This window comes from Antennarius striatus, chromosome 4 (assembly GCF_040054535.1).
Source record: "Antennarius striatus isolate MH-2024 chromosome 4, ASM4005453v1, whole genome shotgun sequence".
Taxonomy (NCBI): domain Eukaryota; kingdom Metazoa; phylum Chordata; class Actinopteri; order Lophiiformes; family Antennariidae; genus Antennarius; species Antennarius striatus.
In genome coordinates this window covers 20940905-20966443 of record NC_090779.1, presented here as the reverse complement: position 1 = coordinate 20966443, position 25539 = coordinate 20940905, and the positions used below count along the sequence as shown (strand labels likewise).

The 25539-nt window shown below is 40.9% G+C and overlaps 3 protein-coding genes across 3 annotated transcripts; all 3 read left to right on the top strand.

The window, feature by feature from the left end:
- Positions 1-3905: 3905 nt before the first annotated feature.
- Positions 3906-13384, top strand: mov10l1 (Mov10 like RNA helicase 1). Its single transcript, XM_068313729.1, is given in 26 exon segments — positions 3906-4011; positions 4124-4308; positions 4411-4570; positions 5032-5144; positions 5349-5536; positions 5716-5856; positions 6053-6343; positions 6535-6732; positions 7083-7197; positions 7548-7725; positions 7809-7879; positions 7957-8048; positions 8137-8192; positions 8331-8446; positions 8501-8561; positions 8640-8827; positions 9824-9970; positions 10185-10306; positions 10433-10532; positions 10633-10779; positions 11001-11174; positions 11381-11530; positions 11641-11748; positions 12481-12621; positions 12723-12802; positions 13247-13384. Coding segments are annotated over 26 exon segments (3432 nt in total). The 5' UTR covers positions 3906-3914; the 3' UTR covers positions 13260-13384.
- A 3025-nt stretch (positions 13385-16409) lies between these two features.
- On the top strand, positions 16410-17570 carry szl (sizzled). Its single transcript, XM_068314120.1, has 4 exons — positions 16410-16690; positions 16803-16969; positions 17075-17167; positions 17260-17570. Exons 1-4 carry the CDS (start codon positions 16410-16412, stop codon positions 17568-17570), a joined length of 852 nt encoding a protein of 283 aa, XP_068170221.1.
- Positions 17571-18683: 1113 nt separating this feature from the next.
- LOC137593700 (prolactin-like) lies at positions 18684-19758 on the top strand. The gene is made up of 5 exons (XM_068312636.1): positions 18684-18693; positions 18776-18954; positions 19072-19173; positions 19253-19438; positions 19558-19758. The coding sequence occupies exons 1-5, from the start codon at positions 18684-18686 to the stop codon at positions 19756-19758; spliced, it is 678 nt and encodes a 225-aa protein (XP_068168737.1).
- The last annotated feature ends 5781 nt before the right edge of the window (positions 19759-25539 follow it).

Sequence of the window (25539 nt, the reverse complement as noted above, 5' to 3'; positions counted from 1 at the left end):
GAAGAGCAATCACAATGGAAAAAGCACAGCATGGAAAACTACCAGTTTGCCCATTTGTATATGTAAATGGCTCCGGACAAAAACACGGATTCAGATATATTTGGAAGGGATCAATACTGGTGGAAATACAACAATGGAGATGAGTAAAAATGTTTTGACTTTATACTTTTTTTCTTTCACTGTGGAAGGAGATAAACCAGCAGTATTAAACCTGTGCTGCAGTGCTGGCAATAAGACTAATCAAATAAACACTGAAAAGCATCCCTATCAGTGTGCAAATCTCTGACATATTAAAGGTTATGGACACTAATCTCAGATAAGCAATATATCTGAAAGGTTTCTCCACCTCTGACTCCAACAAGAATGTTACGTTTTCATTTCCACCGATCAGCATGTTTGTCACAGAAGGAAAACTTGAAATGTTGTGAGGTTTTTTTTTATCCATCTTCTGACTAAGATCATTCTCTCATGTTTGTGAATATCCAGCTACAGAGCCATCGGCTAGTTACCTTTGCACAATGATTGGAAACAGCTAGCATGGATCTGTCCGAGGGTAACAACATCCACCTCCCGCCGTTTTAAAGCTCACTAATCAGCACATTACATATTGTTTGTTTCATCCATAGAAAAACCCCTATAAAAAACAACATGCAGGGATTTTATGAGTTATGTACTGGACTGTTTCCTGGGCTGAATTGTTTTCGTCATCGTGGACTTGCCAGGTAGCATTCAGCCAATAGTTAATTTCCCAAAAATGCTGACCTATTCTTTAAATTCATTGCAGGTGTTCGGTAGAGGTGCACTGTCACAAAATAGTATGCAGGAAAGATAAGTCAGCTGGGGCATGAAGACAAAAAGATCTGAACACGTGAAAGAAAAATGGAGGAAGCAATTTGAAGTCTGTCAGAATGAAAAACAATCATTCACACTGCTTGAAAGAAAAGTCATTTTTTCCTTTGTACTTTTATGGCACAACAACAAACAAAATTCAAATTATAGAGATGTTAATGACAAACAAAATTGAATCGATGTCATCAATGTGGAAATTCATTTTATTTTAATCTCACCAAACATGTTTGCAAACAATAACGAAGAACTAAGCACGCCCAGAGAATATAATCTCTGTGTTTGACAAAAATGAGATTGTCTTTACTATAATGTTGCAAATGTATGTTTTAGATGCTAATTGTTGAGGGTCCATGTGAGACAAAAATACATTAGAGAAGTTTTCTGGGCGTTCATCCATATGTTGCCATCTAACAAGGCGAGGACAGCATCACCTTAGAATAAGACAGACTTTGAGATCAATATGTGGTCAGATTCCTTCTTTGCACCCTGGACAGCCGACCAGTTATTTGAGTGTAAAGAGCTCCACTGCCCCCTTGTGGTGACAGAGGGCAATGTTAGTTAAAATGATCAATACATCTCTACAGCTAAGGGTTTCTTTGTAAAAGACAGGAGTTTCCCTCTATACATAAAGCATTTTAAATCAGCGTGACAGTTTTCAGACATGAAAACTACACTGAAATTCTTGCATGTTTTACTTTTAACAAATTTAATGTTGCAGGGTGAGGGCATTCCTCAATACACATCCAGTACCATACTATAAATGATTAAAATGCATTTGGCATAAGAAACAAAAGATCTGCATCTGTGGGTGTTGGAAAGTCTTTCATGTTGGAGAGAGATGATTCACATATACAGAATGTATATAAAATGTGACTGAGAGACGAAGCCTCATGCAAGATCATGCCACAGCTAGGTTGAGGAAAGTCTCTGGTGGACAATGGAAGGTTAAATATGCATCAAACTTCAGTAGAGATGAAAAATGGCACACTAAAGCAACCGTGAAACACCTAAAGGATAACCTTAATATGACACTCGGACCAGAAGTTGAACAAATATTTGACTTTTCCATCAGACATCCCATAAAATGACCCTGATAAATGTCACAGTGAGCTTTTGCTCCTATATCAGCACCAGCCGTGGGTCCAGACGGAGTCATGACAGACAAAAGAGTTAGATAGGGAGAAGAAAAGAAAAGGAAAAGGAAGGATGCAGTAAATATCAGTCAGTGTTGTCTGATCTCCCTCGTAAATGAGAGGTGTAGAATCTCAATGCCATCACTGTGACGTAGCAGTCTGGTATAATCTGGTACCAGCAGCGATAAAGTGGCCAAACGTGGGTCATCCTAAGGCTTGTGGTTCAGCACCTTGCGAATTTCTATGGTCTGCTCCAACATAAGCCAGGTAGCGCTATGGCCTTGATTAAATCCAACTTCCAGATCCTGCAAATCCTGCTTCAGCACCTCAACTTCACCACTATGCTTGAAAGTGTCTGGAAGGAGGCATAATGGAATGCACTCTTTATCCTCTGACCTTTACAAAGGTAATAGAGGTCATATCCAAGCCTCACAATGGGTTGTAGGTTAATGATGGTATACAACTTTTACGAACACCAGGAACACTGGAGTAGAGGAAAAGACAAACCCATTAAAGTTTTCAAACAGTCAAAGACATTTTTAGTGATCTTAAATTCTTCCTCCACCCATCCCATTAGAATCTTAGCAACATTTTAAAAAATGCTTTGGAAGGAGGTATGATGCAATTCCGAAAGACAAAAGCTAGATGCAACAACTGATGACTTACAGATCCAACACCCAGCTTCCTGGAAGATTAAAATGAAAGCTGCTCAGGTGACTCAGTAGGACAACATATTTGGAAATTTATCTGGACTTAGTTTGAAACTTTTCAAAAGAGGAATTGAAACAGTTTTATTAGTGTGATTCAGTGGTGATTCAGTGGTGGATTCAACCGGTGGAAGATTTAAAAAAAAAAAAAATTAAACATAATATAAATCATTATTTTTGTATGCTAATCCTTTTTTATGCAACAAAATTTATTATTCCTCCAAAACAAATTAAATAGTGTGAGGAGATTTAAATCAACAAAGAAATAACTGGGTCTTGAGTCATTAATAAAAGGAAGTAATTTTCAGAATTTATAATATTTAAAAAAAAAAAAAAAAGCCATGACCACTGGTGTGGGGGAGTAAAGGTAGATTAAAAATACTCCATAATTTGTGTTGTTTGACAGATAGTTGCAGTAATTTAAAATATAATACAGTAGTAACCATGAAGAATCCACAGCAGATGAGACGATGGACAGACAAGGTGATGGAGTCTGTGTTACTTTACGTGAATCCGTGTAGTGACTTCACTGAATGCATGCGACATGTTAACAGCGGAAAATGTCGTTAAGTGTTAATGTAATTAACATTAAAACAGATTTTTTTTAAAGAATAGATCGTTAAAAAGAATTCAATAGTGCATATACATGATTTGTTTCGCCTTATATTTCGTCCACCACTCCGTGAAACTTGACTGTTCTGAATGGTTTCCAGAATTCCTGGATTCCGTGAACGTTACATTCAGTCACCAGCAGGTGCTGCCACGCGCACGCGGACGACTTCGTAAAGTGATTCGTCTCCGGGCAGAAACAGCGAACAGGCAGCGAGTGCTCATGTCACTTGTTTAATTGATCGAATTGAGAAAGGTAAAATTGATTGGAAAAGAATCTGTAACATCGTTTTTTGTAGTAATTTTTTTTTAAAAAAAATTCAATTTCACCTACTGGCTTCCCTTTGCGCCAAACTATGCTGTCTTAGATACCTATGAGCAAACATTACCGCTAGCTGTGAAAGTGCGACGTAGTTGTCTATCTAGTAGCGTAATGCTAATTTAAGATGTTTGTTTTACTTAGATTGACTTCTGGTAGTGTTTTCTAGGAGAAAAGAAGAATTGGTAGCTTTAATATTAGCAATGCACAATTTGTAAGTACGTCTGGATAACTTAACTGATGCTCTGTTCTGCGTTTTTAGTGTGGAAAACTAGCTACTCCAGCCGTATTGCTACTATGCTTGCTACTTTGGGCTGGTTGCTTTCGAAGATAGTATCTCCATTGTGGAGGGCAGTAGAGATGGATGAGGAAGACTTTCTCTATGGTACCTCAGGTAGATGGATCATTCAAAGTCTAACATGCAATAAGCGTAATTATGTTTAATTGGATGATAGCAAAAGATTTGATGCCATATCTTTTTGTCCCGTTTTTCTTTTAATGTACAGATGAGGTCATTCGCCACCTGACGGGCAGCGTGGTGACCCAGCTGTGCCTCGACTATGGCCTGATAGACGATGTGGTCTACTTTACCAGTGAAGTGGTGTTGGGGGGGATCCCTTTGAAAGAAGGGGATCTGGTGAACTGCACAGCGGTACGAGGTGATTCTGAAGGGGGATGGAAAGCTGTGAGGGTGAGCACTGTTTGAATGGATTTGCAAACATCATAATTTCTACACGTTTACATATGTCTTCAGTCTGTTAACTATTTACCAATTAACCTTTTAAACATTTAGGTGGAGAAGTGTGCTGATGCTTGGGAAGATGGAGGAAGAACTTCTCTGGAAGCTGAAAACATGCAACTGCGTCCTATCATTGGCACAGTCACATCTTTTGATGGAAAAGGTGGCCGCATAAACGAGACCACATACTTCCCACGTTCCAGTCTAATGGAAGGTACTGGTACTGATTCTATTTTACACGCTGAGAGTGCATGCATCCTCACCCCATTGTGCTTTGCAGAAGGTACTAATGTTACTTACTAATCCTACATCCTCAGTGGTCTTCGAGAGCTGTACACCATTTCTGACTTCTTCCACAGCCATATACTGTATATTTACTTTAAGGTTTGATCAACTCTCAAGTTAAGAATAAATTACACTTAATTAAAATAATGCCTCTTAGTTGAAAGCTTGTAAAGGTAGCAATTTGTATCTTAACTATGCATGTCTACATGCATAGTTAGGATCTCTCCTCTGCTTCTCTATCCTAATGCTGTCTGTCCAATTCTTCCATTTTCTCTGAATACTGCTGCAATTGTGAAAATTTCCCCAATGTGAGATGAATAAAGGATTATCTTAATGTATCTTAACCTTCTGGCTAGTTGGCAGACTTGTGAATTTTCTTCTGTTTACTAGGGTATGAACCAATGAAAGGAGATTGGGTCCAAGGAAAGTATTTTGTTAATTCAACCCAGTGGACCACCCAGGCTCAGTTTGTGGCTCCATTACGTTATCGCCGCTTAGAAAAGGTAACTATCATGTTTAACCCTGCTTTTGCACTTCCACTTGCATTTTCAGATCCCATTAAAAATGTAAAACAGTGACAAATATAAAAAAGTAATTTTTTTAATACTGATTCATTAACTGACATCTTCACAATCTAATTTGATATTCTTAATGATATTAATGTCATCCATTCCTTTCCTCTCCTGTGAATGATCTGTTCTGCCCAGGTGCGTGTCACCAATGTACACAATAAGACTGGAATAGTGGAGGACAATGTGTTTTTCAACCAGGACTCTCTGCTACTCCCGGGCCACTACCAACCTTTGCCAGGACACCTGGTCAACCTGGTGGTGGTGGAGACCAGTCACGGTTTCTTCTCTTGGAGGGCCCTGTGTATGGCACCGTGCCATGTTAGGTAGTACACACGTTTGGCTCATATTTCTGTACAGCTGTTTTTATTCATCATTCACAGATTTCCTTCCTCCTTTTGTTCTTTTATTATTTGTTAATTAATGTATGGAATATCAAAACCAGTGATTTAATGCCAGCCTGTGGTATTTTGACTTTATGTTTGATTTGATGTTATTGTTGCAGTGGAAATGGTTCTGCTAATTGTCTCCCAGTGGCTGACCTCCAGCCTGTTTTGGAAAACAAAGAGGGGCTGAATGTAACGGACTATGGCCAGTTTGGAAAGCTGATGCTTGGGGAGAAACGACAGCTGGTGTTCTGGATACAGTGAGTGTCCGTAGAGGAAAAAGAATATTCGGTGTAAAACCATGAGTCACAAACCGTTATGTCATCCTTGTGATGAACCAGAATCAGTTTCCTGGGCGTCTGTTATTATTACAGCATTCATTTAAATGCTTGTCGCTCATTCCATCAGTAACCCAATAAAGTATTCTGTATAATCTTCATATTTGTCTCGTAATAGAAATGGAGGTTCAGATTGTCACCGACTGAAGTTCTGTGACTTTGCTGATTGGGACTCAGAGAAACAGTTCACTCTCATTCCTGTAAAGAAGTTCACTCCAACAAGACAGAAACAACAGCCTTCACAAGAAAAAGGCTCAGAACAACAACTCGGCAATAAAAAGGAGGAAGACAAAGAAACCGATGTGATGCCAAAGGAGTCTGTGCATAGCTACGGTGTAAGGAAAGAGGAGAGAGAGGTGGATATACCGCCAGGAGAGAGGATTTCTTTTGTAGTGGCCTGTCAAGCAAAGTAAGTCGTTTTTATTGTGGTAATAGTGTAAATGACACCAGCAGCCAAACGAGTAGTGGATGAAAAAGATGAATTACGAATGGAAAGCTTTAACCTTGACCCACTTTCTTGCTATATTGAATGAGCTCTAAACATTAAAGTGTCAAGGTTCATCTGTTATGTGAAGCTCATTCTAGTATGAAATTGCTCAGGAGCCTGGGAAACTGTGCTGAGCTGTTGTTGCTGCACTTCTCTTCGTTCACCATTGGGAGGCGCCTGGAAGTCACGGTGTGCAGTGAGGAAGAAAACCTGCTGCAGCCCACTTCCTTTTTCAGGCCCTGTGATGTGCACCCAGTCACAGCAGGTCCTAATCATGTGGTCACCGTCGCTGCTCCAAAAAATTTACCGAGGTATTGACGAAGTACATCGCAGTCTGTGTTTCTTCCGCACATTGCTTACAAATCCTGTCAGAAGTTCTTTTTACCATATGCTTGCAGGTAGCATTCATTTATGTTTGTGCTGGTGTCAGCGTTTCTATCAATAGGATAATGAAGTTGTTTTTGTTACTACGTGGAGTAAAATAATTGGAGAGGATTAAAACACCAGAAAAACTAATATTAGCCATTGTCTCTGTTGATTTCATCCCTCTTATACTGTATGTGCTATATTATTTCCATATCTGAAAAACAAACAAGGATATTTCATGCAAACAAAATTATTTAAATGCTCAATTGTTTGAGGTGAATTCTCCCTCCTGTAGGCTTACTAAGCGAATGTTGCCAAACTTCCTACCTCACTACCCGGTGCCCCAGGCTCTCAGAGACTGTGTGGAGACACATAGTGATGTGTTGATTTTCCAGCCCTGCCTTGGCGAGGTGAGCATACGTAGGTTTAGCTGCTTATCTAGAATAATGTAACACCAGTTACCATTTAAAGGTTTGATTTGTTAGACCACTTTGTCAGTTAGTACCAGAATTTTTTTATGCCTATGCCAGAGAGGGCATATACTGTAGGGTTTCCAAGGGTGCCCCCAAACAATATAGTGACCCTCTGGGCTTCTAAATTTCAAAGGCAAGGTTACAGACATTCTTTTTCAGAGACAGACAGAAAATTGCCTCCTGTTGCTGCTGTTCTGTTTTTATCAAATCCTCTATGTCCCTCTGTTGATTTAAAAACAATACAAGTTGCTCTAAACTAACACGCATTATTTTTTCTGTTTGCTCAGGTGCTGTCGCCATCGAACGTACAATCACGCTTCTCTACTCTTCTCTGGCTGGAAGAGCTGCATGCAGAGAGAGAACTGAGAGAATACACTATCAGCGGGGCTATCCTCAGAAAAGGCGCAGCATATCTGCAGTTAGAGGTTCCTGGTTTGACTGAGGGAAGACCCTCTCTCAATATAGGTGAGGAGGTTTGTTAGCTGTCTTCATCTTCACAATCGAGCTTTTTTTGTGTAAAACAGAATTCTGACAAATTTTCTTTGCAGGTGATCGAATAGTCTTGAAGAAACTCCAGTGTGACAGGGTGGTTATGGAGTACTTAAGTTACGTGACGGAGGTACAGAGGAATTTGATGCAATCAAACTGAAATATTACAGTTTAGATATACATCTAATGCTCTGCTTTGACTCACAGATCAATGATAATGATGTGAGTTTAAAAGTGAATTCAGATTTTCTGCACAACTACATCGGGGAGCCTCTTGATGTTTACTTCACTTTCAACAGGTTAGAAAAGAAAATGTTCTAAATAAATTTCATATTCACCCAGAAATTGCATTTGTAGTAAGAGCACTTTGGCTTTGTGTATTTCCAGATTGACCAGCAGGCGGTGTCACAATGCTCTCAAGATGACAGAAGTGTTTGGGGACAGTAAGTCAGCTCTTGAATTTTTTTTCAAGCAGCAACTGATTTACTTCTCAGTAGACATGTGGTATTATTTATTCATGAAGGCTAGTTTGAGCTATAATCCAGATAGACTGAGACAGCTGTCGTTTTGTCTTTCCACAGTTCTCTTCCCCACCAAGGTGGCTTGTCAAACCCCTCAATGGACGGGGAAGTGGGTTGAGGAGTCGGACCAAAACAAAGGAATTGAACAGAATCAGGTGAATTATAAATCATGAATAGTTTATTAACATAAATACATTTCTTTATTTCATGCAATCATGTCTGACTACTAGGAAAATGGAAAGGCGTCGAACGTTTCCATTGACATGAAGTCAAAGGCCACACAGACTAAAGGTACAGGATGAATTAGATCAACATGTGGTGAAAGCTTAAACTCTGCATCTCGGAAAACAAAATGTGTGTTATCACTAGATGGTAGTGTACCCCACAACCCCACCCCCACCCCTAGAGAAGGGCATTTCTTTAACCCGGACCTGAACCCCTGTCAGAGAGAGGCAGTGAAGAGGATCCTGGCAGGAGAGTGTCGACCTACTCCTTACGTGCTGTTTGGACCTCCAGGCACTGGAAAGACCATCACCCTGATTGAGGCCATACTGCAGGTACACATGTTCAAACACACAAATTTTAGAGGCTTTGTGGATCGAGCCTGAGCATTGGTTAAGAGCTGCTGAGAGATAGAAAGCTCTACAGGTGAGACCCGGGGCCAGAGCTTTAAGGAGGAAAGGGACAATTCACTTGTTTGTCAACCTATTGGTAGCAGTTAGCCATGGTGTTATGTACTGTAGTCTCTGTCTTTGTTGACTTCTGACTGGAGGGAAGTGGATCCTGAATATAGACAGAACAGAGAGGAAATTAAAGGATCGAGGGGAATAATCAGTCTCTGGCGATTCCTGAGATATGTAATTGCCTGAGTCTTTTTCTCATGTCGTCAGATACCCTCACTTTGGAAATCAGAATGACAAGGCCTTTATTGTCCTTGTAAGCACTGCATATGGTAGAAGTAGTCGTCCTTAAACTCTTGGCCTTTATCCTTTAAAGCAGTGGTCCCCAACCTTATTTGCAGCACGGACCGGTTTCATCTAAGACAATATTTCACGGACCGGCCTTCATTTGCTATAATTGTTAATGACGCCAGGACAGCTGTAGTCTAATAATAAATCATCCGCGGTGGTTTTATGTGAAACGCAGACATCAACAGACAATAAACAAACAAACAAATGCTGCTTCACAAGGACAGGAGTTTTGAAATGGAAACAGGGTTTACGATACTTTTTGGGCGATCTCAGGATAATCTGCCTTGATTTTAATCCAGTACACTGGACCGGTGGTGGGTGCTTAATTTAGGGGTAATCTGTCACGAAGACCGAGACCGGTCAAGCGTGACAGACGTCACTTTTCAAAATAAAACATCTTTCCGACCCCGAAGTAAGTAAAACGGAAGTCATGTAAATCATTTTTTAATTCTGTGCGGCCCAATACCAAATGACCCACGGACCGGTAGCGGTCCGCGGCCCGGGGGTTGGGGACCACTGCTTTAAAGTCACTCCAGTTCTCATCCCCTGCTTGTACTGGTTTGAAATTCTTTCCATCTTCAGGTTTGCCAGTTTGTGCCCAGTAGTCGGGTGCTCGTATGCACTCCATCCAACAGTGCAGCTGACCTCATCTGCATCCGCCTTCATCACAGTGGCTTCTTACATGCTTCAAGTTTGGCCAGAATCAACGCCACCCTCAGGCAAGAGGAGGTACTGCGCATGGACACAACATGACAATCACAGGGAAAATGTGATCTCATGCGGCTGTTATATTGTGTGTCGATGCAGGCACAGGGTTGTGTGGCATGGTTGCTTCTCATCAGTTTTTTTTTAAAGCATTGTTCTGATAATGTGCTTTGTGTATTTTAGAACTTTATCATCTTAAATATTCATGCGATGTTAACTACGTGGCTTTATTTACCAGTTCATTCCTGAAGTGTTGAAAGCATATTCGAAGGCAGGAGAGGACATCCATCAAGCATCTTTTCACAAGATTGTGGTCACCACTTGCTCCAGTGCCGGCATGTTCCATAACATCAGACTGAAGTAAGGCTTAGTCCACAGTTAAGTTGATCAGCAATGAGAAGCTTTTGTCCTCACCTCACTTCTGTCTTCTCTTTAATCTAGTTTTGTTCATCTAGACCATGGATTTTGTCTGTTTTTTGTTTTCAGAATGGGACATTTTACTCATGTTTTTCTGGATGAAGCTGGCCAGGCTACAGAACCAGAGTCCCTAATCCCCATAAGTTTTCTATCAGAGCAGGATGGGCAGGTTGGTACAGAAGCTTACATATACAGTGGGTGTGCTGGTGCTGGCAGGGTTCTTGATTATTTAAAGTCTTATTTAATCACTTCTTCCTTTTCCTGCGTAGATAGTCCTGGCTGGAGACCCCTGTCAGTTGGGTCCTGTTGTTAAGTCCAAGGTGGCAGTTACCTTTGGCTTGGGGGTGTCTTTGTTGGAAAGGCTGATGGCCAACCCACTGTACTCCAGACACGACTGGGGATACAACCCTAACCTGGTGTGTGCATTGTGTAGCGATTATTATACTGTATGTGGTGTTCTTTGGAAATGAGCGTCACTCTAACGTTTATACAATTGCTACACATATGTTCATACTGCATGTATCATCACTATATGCAACATTTTAATTTGGTCTAATAATTTTCTGTTGTTTATACTAGAGTTTTTTTGGATGACTACTGCATAGATAATGATTCTAAAGCTGGTCTGCCCCTGCAGGTGACTAAGCTGGTGTACAACTATCGTTCTCATGAGGCCTTGCTCGTGCTTCCTTCTAAGCTCTTCTACCAGAATGAACTGTGTTTTAAAGCCCCCAGAGATGTGATAGACTCTCTTTGCCAGTGGAAGACCCTCCCTAAAAAAGGCTTTCCACTGCTGCTCCATGGAGTCAAGGTATGATGTGTAGGTTTTGAGCGTCTAAACAGTTGTATGATATCTGAAGTCTTGCAAATCTGAGACCTATATGTCTCTCAATATACGAGTGTATGCAAATTATCAAGTTAACTGGATGTATCTTTAAATCATTTATTATTTTGATATCTAAAGTTACTGAAATGTCCAGCCCTGACATTTAGTCATAGGATTACGCTTTCATTTAGGGTGTAGAAATGAGGGAAGGAAACAACCCATCATGGTTCAACCCCGTGGAAGCTGTACAGGTCATGCTGTACTGCTGCCAGCTGACCAAAAAGCTCTACAATCCTGTGGCTCCCTCTGATATTGGAATCATCGCTCCCTACAAGAAACAAGTATGACAGAATATTTTATCAAAGCTGTCTTGTTGATGTTCAGTAGTTTTTTTATTTGTGTGTTGCTGATTGTAATTCAGTGATGTCCCCGTTTCGTCTTCACTCTGCAGTGTGAGAAGATCCGTCTTCTGCTGGGTAGAGAGGGTTTATCAAACATCAAAGTGGGTTCTGTGGAGGAGTTCCAAGGACAAGAGTTCCTGGTCATCATCATGTCCACGGTAGGCAAAAAACAGCATTTAGTGGAATGAAGGAATGACCAATGTGTTGAAATGTGATTGAAGGTTTTTACTTACCACCACCTGGTGGACGTTTGATGTGTTGCATCATCTCTTGTGTTTGGATCTGGGATCCCAGCCATGTTGATCACCCAGAGCTGGTGGAACCCCCACTCTGTTTTTTAACTAATACCAAGTTGTCTTAAATTGTAAACACAATGGGAGCTTACATCGAAGCTTGTGAGATGGATAAATAATGAGATTGTCAAATTTGCACATACCTGTACAGTGGTCCCTCTTTATTTGTGGGAAATACGTTCTAAAAATAATGCACAGTAGGCAAAGTAGTCAGCTTCATTTCTTTACAATTGTTACAGTTTTACTGCTGTACAACCCTTCACTACACATTTTATACACTTTTCTTACACTGGCATTAATATTTTCACGCTTTCACACAGTACCGAGAACACAATGCACTAATCAGGATGTAGAACACAATGTGCAAATTAGGATGCAGAACACAATGCGCTGTAAAAAAACAATGCATTCAAAATTGCAGGAAAAAAAACTGCAAAATTGCGAGGGACCACTGTATGGCTATACTGTACAATATCATCAAAGATACAGCTATAGTCTATCAAATAGATATGAATTTAATGTAATAAATATCCTGTCATGGTATAAAACATTCAACACAATCTGCACGGTTCAGTTATTCTCATTGGTTCATAATAGGTGCGCTCCAATGAGTCAGTGGAGAACAATGATTTGCAGAGTAGCCTTGGCTTCCTGTCGAATCCCAAACGCTTCAATGTGGCCATCACTCGTTCAAAAGCACTGCTCTTGATTGTCGGAAACCCTCACATTCTCATCAGGGTGAGACACAGAACACTTCCTTTGGTCCTAAGCTTTATAAAATGTAAATGTCCACCAGTGTGTTTCAGAGCCAGTCTACTAAGTCCTGGATTTCTCTGCAGGATCCGTGCTTCAGGTCTCTGCTGCAGTACTGTTGCGTCAACGGGGCTTATCTGGGCTGCGACCCCCCCATCTTCCCTAAGTGAGTGTATGTAAACTGATCAACCATCAATATCATTTTATCTCTCAGTGGAGAGAGATTTACACTCTTTAGATGAGCTATATACCACCCAGTGCATCTGTTCAGCCATCACTGACAGAACCAAAACAGACTATTGAGTTTATGATAGACCCATTGTCTAGGTTTACAGTACATTTCAACACATTATACAAGTGGTCTGAAAATTGTGATCAGGCTCTTACAGAGTGCAAATTTCCGTTCACCAGATTTGCCTGAGCCTTTAGGCTAAACAGACTTTTGCACTGGTTCTTGCCTAACATGCAATAAAAGCGATTCTAAGTAAAACGGACCATTAACACCGGCTGTAAATGAACGTCTTTAAGGTAAAATGAGATGTGCATTCAAGAAAATAAAATCAGCTTTTGCACAATAATGACCCAAACCTATGTTTTTTTTCTCCCTCAGGGTTGCAGCATAGCAAAGGATCCCACCAGGAGATGATATCTGGCGGTTTACCATGGCCCCTGTGGACGTGATTGTCTTCTGACAAGAAGTGATGTGTGCCATTTTTCTTTTCCAAAACTGTGACGTGTTGCTGTTTTAATCTGCCTCATCTGAGTTGGTTTTGAAAAATTTCCGTTTCTGTAAAAGCCAGATGCTGTTCAAGGCTGGTTTAGCAATAAAAACGTTGTGATCGAACAAATGGTGAACGAGTATTTGTGCGTGCTTTACTGAACAAAACATTTTTCAGCTGAACTGTAACATTTTACAATTGAATTATTTAACATCTCAGGTCTCTATTATCTGTCCAAGTAGGCCCCATAAATGCAGTGAAACATCTGAATTGAGTTCTGCTGAGTTTGATGGCGGTGCTTTAGTAGGTCTTTAGTGAAAAGGAATTTGATCACACCTTTTTAAACTCATTACCCCAACTTGCAGATATTTGTGGGCACATTGGTGTGGCAGTGTCTGCCCACCAGCCTGGAGACTACTTGTGACAACTGAGTTACATCGATAGTCTTAGAGGGACCGTCAGTCCCACTGGAGCCCAGCAGGATTGAGAGGGAGGGGGCGGCAAATGCGGTTTCAGTTAAGTTAATGAGTCTCGTATGCAAAGGGGGAGGTGAGCTCAGACACCCAGTCCCCCTTTGCTTTTCTTCTTGAGCAGGCCTCTGTCTTTGATGTACAGCAGGTCTCAGGTGTTTTAATACGTTGTCTGTTCTGTGGGGGAGACGTGAGCCGAGAACACGACAAAGTTCTGATTCAAATGATGCCATTCTAGAAGACTAGCTGATGGGGTTTTCAGCAGTAAAATGTGAGTGTTGTATTTTAAAGAACCAGATAACTTCATGTTTAAATCACCCCGATGTGTCCAATATATCCAGCAGCACTAGGAATTGTCTCAAACTGATGGCACCACCTATGTTCTTTTTTAGATTAACATGAAAAAAAAATCCATCACACATGAAACACTATTTAGGGGTGGATTGGGAAGGTCCTTTGAAGAGGAAGTATGGAGTGTACAGTGACTAAATTTTTATATATGTATGTTCCTTTTTGACGTGCAGAGAGAAATATGAATGCTTTATGCTGTGTTTTTAGAACTTTTTGAAGTTAAAGTGGATATTTAAATAATTGACCTGCCATGGTCTGTTTGAACAACACATCACAACCACTAATATTCCAATCACATGTTGAAATGTTGGTGCCAGTTTTGTGAAGGGCTGTATGTGACCAAAATTAAACTCCAATAGCAAAGAAGCAATTGTCTGGATTTATTCAACATCCATATAAAGTAGATTTCTCTCAGTCTTAAGTAATATTTCACTTTTATGATACCTCAATTTAACCATATGAAATCACCGTTTACAAGTCCCAATTGTGATCTGACAATCATCAATTCAGTTAATTCAAACATATAAATATAATACAGATAATTCCATTGTTAAAATCCCTCTTTAGTAAGATGGTCTATTTGACAGACAGGTGTCCAACATTTAGTTGCGTATCTAAATGTTGGACCTCATTAAACGAGACAGGGGCAGGCAGCACATTATCCAGACAGACACGGTGTCTACAAGCCAGCTATTAGGCCCAACAACAGACCCCTGCTGGGATCCTGGCAGGGGGAACTTGTTGAATGTGTTGACCTTTTTGTTCTCTCAAATTGCTCTGTGACTAATTGCCCAGTTAGTCCCTTCTTAGGGGCTGTCCTCGTCTACCCGACCTGGAACCAGCCTGCACTCATGAGATTGGGGTGTAAAAGTTGGCCGAGCTGGGGCCGGTGGCTCCAATAGGTTGGGGCTGACACCAAGAACACAGCTGTCACTGCAGATAGTGCTGGAACACAGGCAAAGAAATGGGAGTAGATCCAATCAGAATTGGCTTTACTTCAGTTTGCCTGAAGCCACAATGACTGTGAGGCAGGGTGGAATAGAGACCTGTGATTCATGAGGAGAAAGTCCTCCGAAGGCCCCAGATACACATCTAAATCTGTAGACAGACGACATCCAAACTAATTGATGTGATGTGTTCTATTGTTAAATTAAGTAGCTGAAACACATGAGAAGGAGAGACAAACCAGCAGTCATGTCTGCGCCCCTGGGCTGCATCTCAGGACGAGATCTCGGGTGTCTCGGGTTAAATCACTACGTTACTCTTTTTCATTCAGTCTTGTTTAGAAGACATGCATGTCAACGTCCCTTCCCTTGCTTTATTTTTTAAGCGCTATAGCCAACAACCAAACATGCAGAAATTACAGCTAAGCGAAAGAGTTAGACTAGTAGTATTTTGCATGTTGGTCTGTTGGGTGATTAGCAGATCAAAGCCCGGTGAGCCAGAAGAGACGTTGCTCTGCTGATGAGAACAGGAGGTGCTGCAGATGAAGCCTCCAATTAAGAAGCAGAGACACATGAAAGCGACTATCAATATGAAGGAGACTGCCTGTCTGTCTTCGAAGCCCTCAGAGCTCTCTCTGTTGGAACGAGTCTGACCCACTCTGCAAATCCTCTCTGCAGAATGCAGTTGTTTTTTTTGTTGGTTTTCATTTCTCACTCAGTGTGCTCAAAGAAAATATAAAATAGGGAGTAGGCAACAAAAACTATTTACTTCTAAGACAACTGGATCTGTATTGCAAATACTGTACTACAAAGATTCTATGAAAGGTAGCTCTACTTATCAGCCATATGTTGTAAAATGTGAGCATCGAGAGCGAGCTTTTAAGTTCTGAGGTTTTCAAGTTCTTTTTCGCCACCTGGACCTGAAATAAGCAAATAAAACAGGCATAAAATTGGGTTTCTGTCATTGAAAACTGGGCAGGGATTGCCCATTGTCTTCCCCGCAACACCCCCCCCACACACACACACACATCACCACCCCATCCATCTGCTTATTGCCCCCTCTCTGTCTGCCGTCAGCACAAAACAAGTTCTCGTCTCCAAACACATCGTCTCTGCGTCTTTGATATGTTGTTGATAACAGACTTCGGGGCTGATGGGGCTGGCTGACCTCTCTATATAAAGCCAGCATCAAGGCTCTCAAGTCATTCAAGGCCTGCAGAGTCTTCTGACAAGAAATAACTCGGAGAAACCAACTTGTTGTAGGACCTGGACGTCGGAACATCTTCAGCATGGCTTTGAACCTCATTGTGTCTCTCCTGGCTACGGTTTGTCCTTTAATGGCATTTGACTTGGGTCAGTCCACTCGCTGTGTTGCTATCCCAAACCAGATGAAGGTCTGCAAAGATGTGGGATACAACGAGATGCGTTTGCCCAACTTTTTGGGTCACAGCAGCCTGGAAAGGGAGGTGGTGCCTCGTTCAGAGGACTGGAGGCCCCTGCTGCAGGTCGGCTGCCACCCTCAGGCTCAAGCCTTCCTCTGCTCCCTCATTGCTCCCGTCTGTCTTGATACGTAAGGCACATTGTTGTTTATTCCCCGTGAATTACTTAATCTACCAGCTTCTTACTTTAATGTTATTGCAGGAACTTTAATTGTGAACCCTCGTATTGCTTTTTCCCTCCAGTTTTATACAGCCGTGCCGTAGTCTGTGTGTGGCGGTGAGGGATAGCTGTGCCCCGATGCTTGCCTGCCAGGGTTACATGTGGCCTGAGACTCTTGATTGTGACCGCTTTCCCTCGGAAGACGACACGTGCCTTACTCATCACGGCAAATTTAGCCACTTTGTTAAAGGTATGTTCAATCCACAGATTAATTGAATAGAATGGAAGACATGGGCTAACTGTTTTCTTATGTTTAATGTTACTTGAATTAATTCAGCTGTTTTATTTGTCACAGATTTGCCCAGACCTGCTTGCCAAAACTGCCCTTCCGTGGAGGAAAATCCTTCGATGATGAGAGTCCTTGATGCTTTTTGTAGCTTTGACTTTGGTACGTTTCAAGGTTCTTTGAATAATCTCAGCCTTATTTTCACACAGTTGTGTTTGAAAGTCAGGTTGGTAATTTTTGTCTCTTCTTCACAGCTGTGACCGCCAAAATTCATCGTTGCCGTCTACCCCTGGGAGAGCCGGAATTTGATGTTGAGGGGCGTGTTGAGTTTGTTCGCCAGGGACCTCTGCTGCCTTACGACACCCAGCACCTTCTCCAGAAGTGGCTGCTTACCAATATTCGCTGTGCCAAAGCTCTTGTTCGCCCCGGACGAGCCCAGCTCTACGTTCTGATCGGTTCTGTGCAAGTGGATGGAACCCTTGCCCTCAACCATGTGTTCCCCTGGCACAAGAAAAACATGAACATTGCCATGGCCACTCGGAGGTGGAAACACCACAGATGTTGACGCTTTTCAAGCAATTGAGGCTCTGAATCTGTTTAAAGTGTTGAATCATGGCTGATTCCAAAGCTAAAAAGTGGAAGTACGAATTGTCAGGTGGTTGTGTTTTACCTGTTGGTGGTAATTAAAATTGTACAGTAATATAATCATGGAACTGGACTTGACTCCTACAGCGGTTCAGTCCTTCATCCCTTGACAAGATGAACTGATAGAGAATGCACTCAAACTTGTACATAACACAATGAATGTATATTGATTGTAAATAATTTCTGTGATGCTGATGTATTTATCACGTCTTTAAAAGCATGATATATGTAAAAAGATAACAATAAAATATTCTGTGTATATTAGTGAAGTATATTTGTATTTGTTTTATTGACTGCTGCCTGGAATGTTTCCAGTCCGGTGTTAACACAAATCGTAGGAGCTGTTAAGATACTTTTTTAAAAATCAAATACACTCTTGGCACTCAGAAATGATAAATCAGAACTAGTTCAGTTATTGAAAAGCCTATAATAAAAATGAATCATATGGATCAATCATATGTTAAGTAGGTCATTTTATAATAGTGTCTCTGAAGGAGTGAAACTGTAAATGGCCTGTGGAACTGGTGAAACTATAAAGCCCTGGGACAACTCACTCACTCTACATACAAAAAGCCTCCTTTCAATAGCAATCAAACTGGCTCCAACCAGTGGCGGTAAATACCGAACAATGACCATACCGCTAAATATACTGAGAAACATGCTGGGGGTTTTATTTTTTAATGTGATGTGGACATGGATGGTTTTTGTCTTTTGTAGTCACATCTTATTCTACACAGCCAAACTCGAGTTTTTAATCCATACTATTTGCTAATGTCCGTTACATTGAAGGACAGATTGTGTGATTATGTAGCATCGTTTCCGCCTGGGCTGACTTTGTCCCTTTCTCGGCTGAATAGATAACTAAGTGAAGCATGCTGTATGACGTGCATAAAATCACGTATATCCTTTGTCGACCGATTTGTTTAATCATCAACGTCATAGCTGTAGTAGTAAGATTGGCTTCTGCAAGAGTAGCTGTGGTAGAAAGAAGAACTCAACTCAGCAGTTGGTGTTCCGCTGCTTTAAAGGAATCATGAAAAAGGGTAAGACAACAAAAGAAATATGAAGTTGGTGACTTGTTGGGTTTTTTTTGCATTATTATTAACTTTTGCTTTTCTCCATCAGTTTGCATTTCAGCTCTAACACTGGTGTACCTGGAGCTTTCTATGAGGGTTGGTACCGCCCCCATCTGTGCCTATGGACAGGCGGGATGTCATACTCTTTCTCTGGCAGATCTCTTCGACAGAGTCATACAACAGTCCTCAAGAATGCAAGGCATCTCTAGAGATCTGCATTCTGAATTTGTGAGTTGTTTTTTTTCCTCTCTGACGTCAGTCAAACATCACCATCCATCACTTTTCGACATCCGGTCATCCATCAATTGTCCTTTCACCGTATGCGATATGTCTCTGTCTTTGCAGGAGCAAAATGTCTTTCCCAGCAAGAATCTCATTGGAAAACGAAAATGCCACACACATGGCATACTAACTCCTGACGATAAAGAGAATGCTCAAAGGCTAGGGGTGAGTTTTGTATCTTTATGAATGAAAATTTAAATCTCACCACAACATTACAGTACTTAACCAGTCCTTTCATATGCAGAAAGATCAACTGACAGAGGTAATCCTGAGGCTATTGGGGGCCTGGGGTGATCCCATGTCACAGCTTTACAGAAGCATGTCTCAAGATCAGAATCAAGGCTTTAACCCCTACAGCTCCAACAAGGCTCTAGAGATCAGCGATATTGTTCATGAGCTAAGAGATGGAGTGGCCAAGATGGCTCAGAGGGTAAGGATGCACTATTGATATGTTGTGTTATCATATCAGCGATATATATAACTAGTAAAATGCATCTTTGTATTAATATGTTTATGCATATATTTAAAGCTTCCATCTTTCCATGCCAGATGAAGTTGTTGGGAGTGATCGGCTATAATGCGAGTCCTGAGATTTCGGTCCCTTCTTCTACCTTTTCCTTCTACAAACACGGAGAGCTCAACACAATGGGCCAACAGGATCTTCTCTACTGCTTCCGCAGAGACTCAAACAAAGTCAAAAATTATCTACGTATTCTGAAATGCACCACTGTCGCCGGAAATGACTGTTGATAGTGATCGAAAGCCAATATAGAGATTTATCTTTCCTTAATAGAAAGCATACACTGTATTTTTAAATTCGTATCATGTTGTTGGATTGCATTCCACATGTGCATCTGTTTTAGAGGATTGCGTGTTTAGAGGATTGTTGTGTTAAGGTAATTACGTTTTTTCCCCTCTTATGAGCATGGAGCATTAAAATGTTTAAAAAAAAAAAAAAATTAAATTAAAATAACTATGCCTTTTAGGTCTTGATTTTCGTCTTGTTTATGTAAAGTGTAAGCTTTTAGGTGGTGTGTGGCGCAGTGAGCAGTTGCCCCTGTCCAGCATCGTAAGAATAGGAAATGTGGAAGTCAGGATTCATTCATATTTATTTACAGTTAAACTATACATTTCAGATCATGAAAAAACATATTTACAAAATATACCAAGAGAAATTTGACTCAAAAATTCATGTAAAGCTGACCAGAATATGTCAACTAAATAAAACATAAAAAGGTTCATTAAATGAAATGACTCATTTCTGCCTTTAATGGAGTCACAATATTTCCTGGAAAGTCTTGTTAGTGCACCGATAAATTGCTCACTGAAGCCAGTGAAATGGAAATGAGATGATCGACCAGATAGGTGAACCTAATTCCATTTATGATGCAACAAAGCAGTTAGCCTACATCAACTGAAAAGTTAATATAACTATCAGTGCTATTCTTCACAATGTATCCATCCAAACATTTCTAACACCCTCACAGTAAGGTAGCAACTTTTAGTGTATTTGACAACATTATTAGTTTGATTCCCATCCCTCACATTCATGTGTCTCTGATGTTCTTCTGTGGCGGTGATCCATCTGTTTTTGAGTTTGTGTGATTCTGTGATGGTTCCTCATCCTCCTGAGCGAGACCGTGGGCCATGAGCTCGTCCATCGGCGAGCGAGTGTTATGAACCTCCTTCTCCTTACAGTTCCTCCACTTCATTCGTCGGTTCTGGAACCAGATCTTCACCTAAAGCAGCAGAGAAATTTCCGTTCAGTTTGGTGTTGCTTGGAGGTTTGCAGTATAAGTAGGATCTTAAACACACAGCCATGGCATAAAATATTAATCAGGTTGGTTATGCATACTTAGTTACCTGTGACTCCTTCAGACTGAGATCAGCTGCCAGTTTGTTCCGGTCCGTCTTGCTGATGTATTTCTGTCTCCGAAAAGTTTTTTCCAGCTCTTTCCGTTGTTCCTCAGAGAACACGGCCCTCCTGAGGATCCCTCTGCGCGATTTAGGACTTATATCTGCAGACCACATTCGAATATTTGCACCCTCTGGAAGACAAAAAGACGAAAAAATATTTTGACCCATGATTGTATAATAAAGTATACTGTACCTTCGTTTGAACTATTGCGTTCAGATGACAGTCAGTTGTTTTTCCCACGTTTTTCATGATTCAGATAAATTTAAATTAATGTCACAATGTCTGCAATCAAAACGTCTGGAGGTCTTTCCCATTTACAACATGCATCCTGCATGTCTTTGTCATTCCCTTTATCACTCACTTGTGATTAGGTTTTTTTTCCTGATTTGTCCAATTTAACAAACTGAGGGTGACTAAAGAGAATGGAAAGCCACTTAATCTGAGAGAAAGGAATTTGCTGAACTGTGAGTAGCAATCCCACGCTACTTCACTCACAGGTGCATGCACAACAAAAGTCAAGTGGAACAATTTATCCTATCTATTCAATGTTGCCTTTTTAATCTGTACGACAAATCTGCACATAGACCACCTCTAGGGAGCACATAACAGGTTTGGACATGCTTTTCACTTCTCTATTGAGACTCAATGGCTTTCTCTCAAATACCCTATTACCAGGTCAGTCCTGGGCAACGTGTGTGTCTACCCTAGTGGGCCAACTATAAAGCCCTGTAGGACGCCAACAATAGATCCCTTCAATGGAAATGCCATTACTCGATGGCTCACTGGCCCAACACTAAATCTTTTCAGTTGCAGGTATGAAGCCAGTTTGTATGTGAAGATGAGCTCAAATAAGTCTATAAAAGTCACTTTTATTGAATGCTTTATGTCCTAGTCAAGAAGTTTCCAATGGGCGGCAATGAGAGTTGAATGACAAGAGAAAGCAGGGGGGTTGGCGATCCAAGCTCTTTAGCCAAACAATGGCTGGGGGATGTTCCTTGTCCAACCCTCTTCTGTAAAGAAATAGGCAAGCTTTTTGTGCTAAACGGGGTTCATTGCCTCAGTGAAAAATTGCAGTAAGGTCGCGTGTGGATGGTGGAGTAAAAGTGCCAATTGGTCACGGCTAGACATGGCATTGTTGTGTTGCTGGGCACTGTGGGAAAGTGTCAGCCTACTAAGAGGACTCAAAGAACGTGTGGGATGAGCGCTTTTATTTATTTGTGCTATTTTCCACATTTGGCATCATAGGTTCCAGCAACTAATAACTTCTAGTCTTGATGAGACAATGCCAAACTATGACAACTGCTGATTTCAGGGTGCAATACAGTGCTAGTTCTTATTACAATGTCAGATGACGTGAAAGGAAAAAAATTCCAACCAATTTAAAAACTGAATTACTTGAGGAAATCATTTCAGGTGCATATTGCATGTTTCTGGGAGTTTCTTTTATTTTAATTTTATTCCAGCTAACAATTCTTTGAGCAGCAACCAAACTTGCTGATGGAGTGCTACAAATTGGCTTTCCTCAGCAATAAGCAGCCACAACTGGTAATTATAATCTTAATATGACAGAAGACAAGATGTTTTATTAGCTCTGCATATTTGCGCAGCTAAAAGTGTGTATTTGCAAGTACAAAATAGGAGGCCCCAGGGACTCTTAAAAGCCTTACAACCCACCCCTCTTCCCCATCCTTAACAACCATGAATGGTTATGAATAGAGCTGTGCAGAGTTGAGCGGAGAATTAGCTCTTTGGCATTGCATCAGTAATTAGCTGTGGAGAGCATGAGAGACCCTGCTGCTAATGCTTAGAGAGTAGCTGAGGCATTGCTGATGAGGCATAAAACACTCACTGGAGAAGACAGGAGGGGGGCTGGACCCACCACAGCATGCCAGCAGATACGGTGGGCTCCGAAGGAAAACGCTGCTCAGTACACCTGCTTAGATAGATGGGAACAATCAGCTGTCGCCATAGTAACAAGGCAGTACAGGTGTTATCCACAAGGGGCTATAGTTTGATCTATACTTGGAGTCTTGCCTTTGTTCTTCAGATCTTTAATTACTCAGCGGGAGAGCAGATATGAACAGGTAGAACCTTTCAATTTGTGATGTTTGAGAAAGATTTTATTTGAAATCCATCCATTTAATAGAAAGACAGTATTTGCTAATGCAGTTTTAAAATGAGTGACTTTACTGCTTTATTTTAGTTTATTATAAATATTTTCTCATTTGAATTTACTGTGATTGCATTGATTCACGAGTGAATTTTAATTCATTTGTAGTCAGACTGCGTGGTGTCTACATTTCACTTTCTAAACATTTGTTATGAAATGTAAAAATGATTTTATTCTGTTTATAAATCATTTCAACTGCATACATTTTATATTATATGAAATTACATTTGTAGAAGTGTACCAGATAAGTAGAAGTTCGTTAAATTCTGACTTAACTTACAGTGATGCATCTATCATAAAATGGTTTATAAAGAATGGACCTATATTAATATTTCAAAATGTAGAGGCCTTTAATTTATTTTTACACAGAAACATAATCCAGAAACATTTACAAAACTGAACCATGGAAACTATAGTTGTTAGTAGAGTTATTTTTCAGGACATTTCATATTAATTGTAGTGTGGTATTTGGTATTCATTTTACAGAATAAGTTTATATATTTTTCATACAATTCACAATGATGGATAGAAAATATAATTTTATATGTTGTTTAAAATTCATATAATATACATGAATACATCAAATCCAAAAACAGGAGAGAGTAAATTTTTTTTTGTGCAAGTAATAATTCAGACAGAGAAAGAATAAATATAGGTTTTGTGGAAGAAAACAGAGTCCTGTCATTGATCAAACAACCTCCATCCATCATCCATCCATCTTCTTCTAGACAAGACAATCACAGTTGACATGATATGTAAATTTATTATTGTTTTATAAGATCTAGATTAAATATAATTCGCTTCAAAGTTTACCTGAGTGTTGGAGAAGCGGGCCTCCTAAATCCTTCGCCTGCTGTGGACTGTGGGCTTGGCTGTGGTTGTCTCCATACCCAGAGCTCCACGTCCTCCTTAGACGTTCACGTGCTGCCGGTCTCAGGTGCCCTCCTGCCGTCCCTTCTGGATCTGCCGAAGGTGTTTGTGGCTGCAGCAGATTATCGATAAGAAAACTCTTTCCTGAGTTTCCAAAGCCGGGTAAAGCGGGAGGCGAGTCGGCCATATTCCTCCTGGTGCAGCTCTGGACTGAGACCATCCTGTTCAAGCTGTGACCCGAACACTTGAGTTCCCTCTTCAGCAGTCACAGCTCAGTGACACTAAATTCTCCTATAATCCCTTCTCGAGTGACCAGGCCAACTTCATTAAACTCTGAGGAAAACAAAAGTTTTCTGCTCTTCCTCTTTTGGGCCTGCGCTTTGCACAGGGCTGTGCCGTGATTGGCTGAGAGGCCCTAATGTGCTTCTCAATTCAGATAAGGCTGGGGTCCTTTCTAGAGTGGCAGAAGGTGGGTCTGGCTCATTCATTATGTCAACTAGCCTATTTAATGATAGACACCAGAGACAATGAACTGCTGGCCAAAGTTTAACATGCACCAAACACTCTTCTGCAGGAGTAAATAGTTTTCTCTTTTCTTCAGCCTCCCATTGTGACTCATGCAAAACCATCAGCGGTCCATTTGCAATGTGAAAGGTTGCTCCGGAGGTTTTTCCTGATCACAGATGGATTCAAAATCTAACTAAGCAAGTGTGAATAACCACTGGTTTGAAAATTAATGGAAGTGAAATATTTCCTCATCAAAAAGTACAAGAACATTTAAAGAAGCTGGAAAAAATATATTAGTTATTCATAAAATTCTATTTAATACATTTTTGTTCAAATTGGAGTTTTATTAACATATTGGTTTGTAGGCAGTAAAAATTGTTTTATTTGTTACACAGACAGGTTGTTGGTTTTACGGTCTGTCAATATGGCCCAACCATGTAAATATTGAGCGTGGTTGTGGTGTCTGTGTGTCTATCTGTGTGTATGTGTGTCTGTGTGTGTGTGTGTGTGTGTGTGTGTGTGTGTCGGGGGCGTTTACATGCTGCATATTTAAGTGTTGTAACTGTAAAATAAAAACAGTAGTCAGTCAAACTCACACACATGCACGCAGTCCCATTTTGGCACAAACACGTCTAATGAGAAGCTTGTGTAACCTTTCACACTGCAACTAATGATCCTCAACATCATAATAGAAAGTCCAACAAGAGGGGTGACAGACCTACATTTTAGGCACAGTAAACAGGCATATCCATGGGTAGGAGGTGGTAGGGGTTGGGAGGGGGTAGGGGTTGGTCCGCGTGTGTGGATACCTCATGCTGAGCATGGAAATCGGCCCAGACAGCTCAGGCCATTGTGCGATCGCCAGGGAGCCAAAGGTTGCTTGTAATCAAATTTGAGGTTTTATTCCTCAGACTGGTGGAGAAGGCATGGCGCTCTGTCACACCATGAGTGCGAGCAGGTCTGTGAGGCCAGATACTCGTGTGCTCGACATAGATCAGTGGCTGCGGTGAGGCTTTTTACCCGTGGAGAGGCGTTTGTTTCTATGACAGAGTGAGTCAACCCCAGA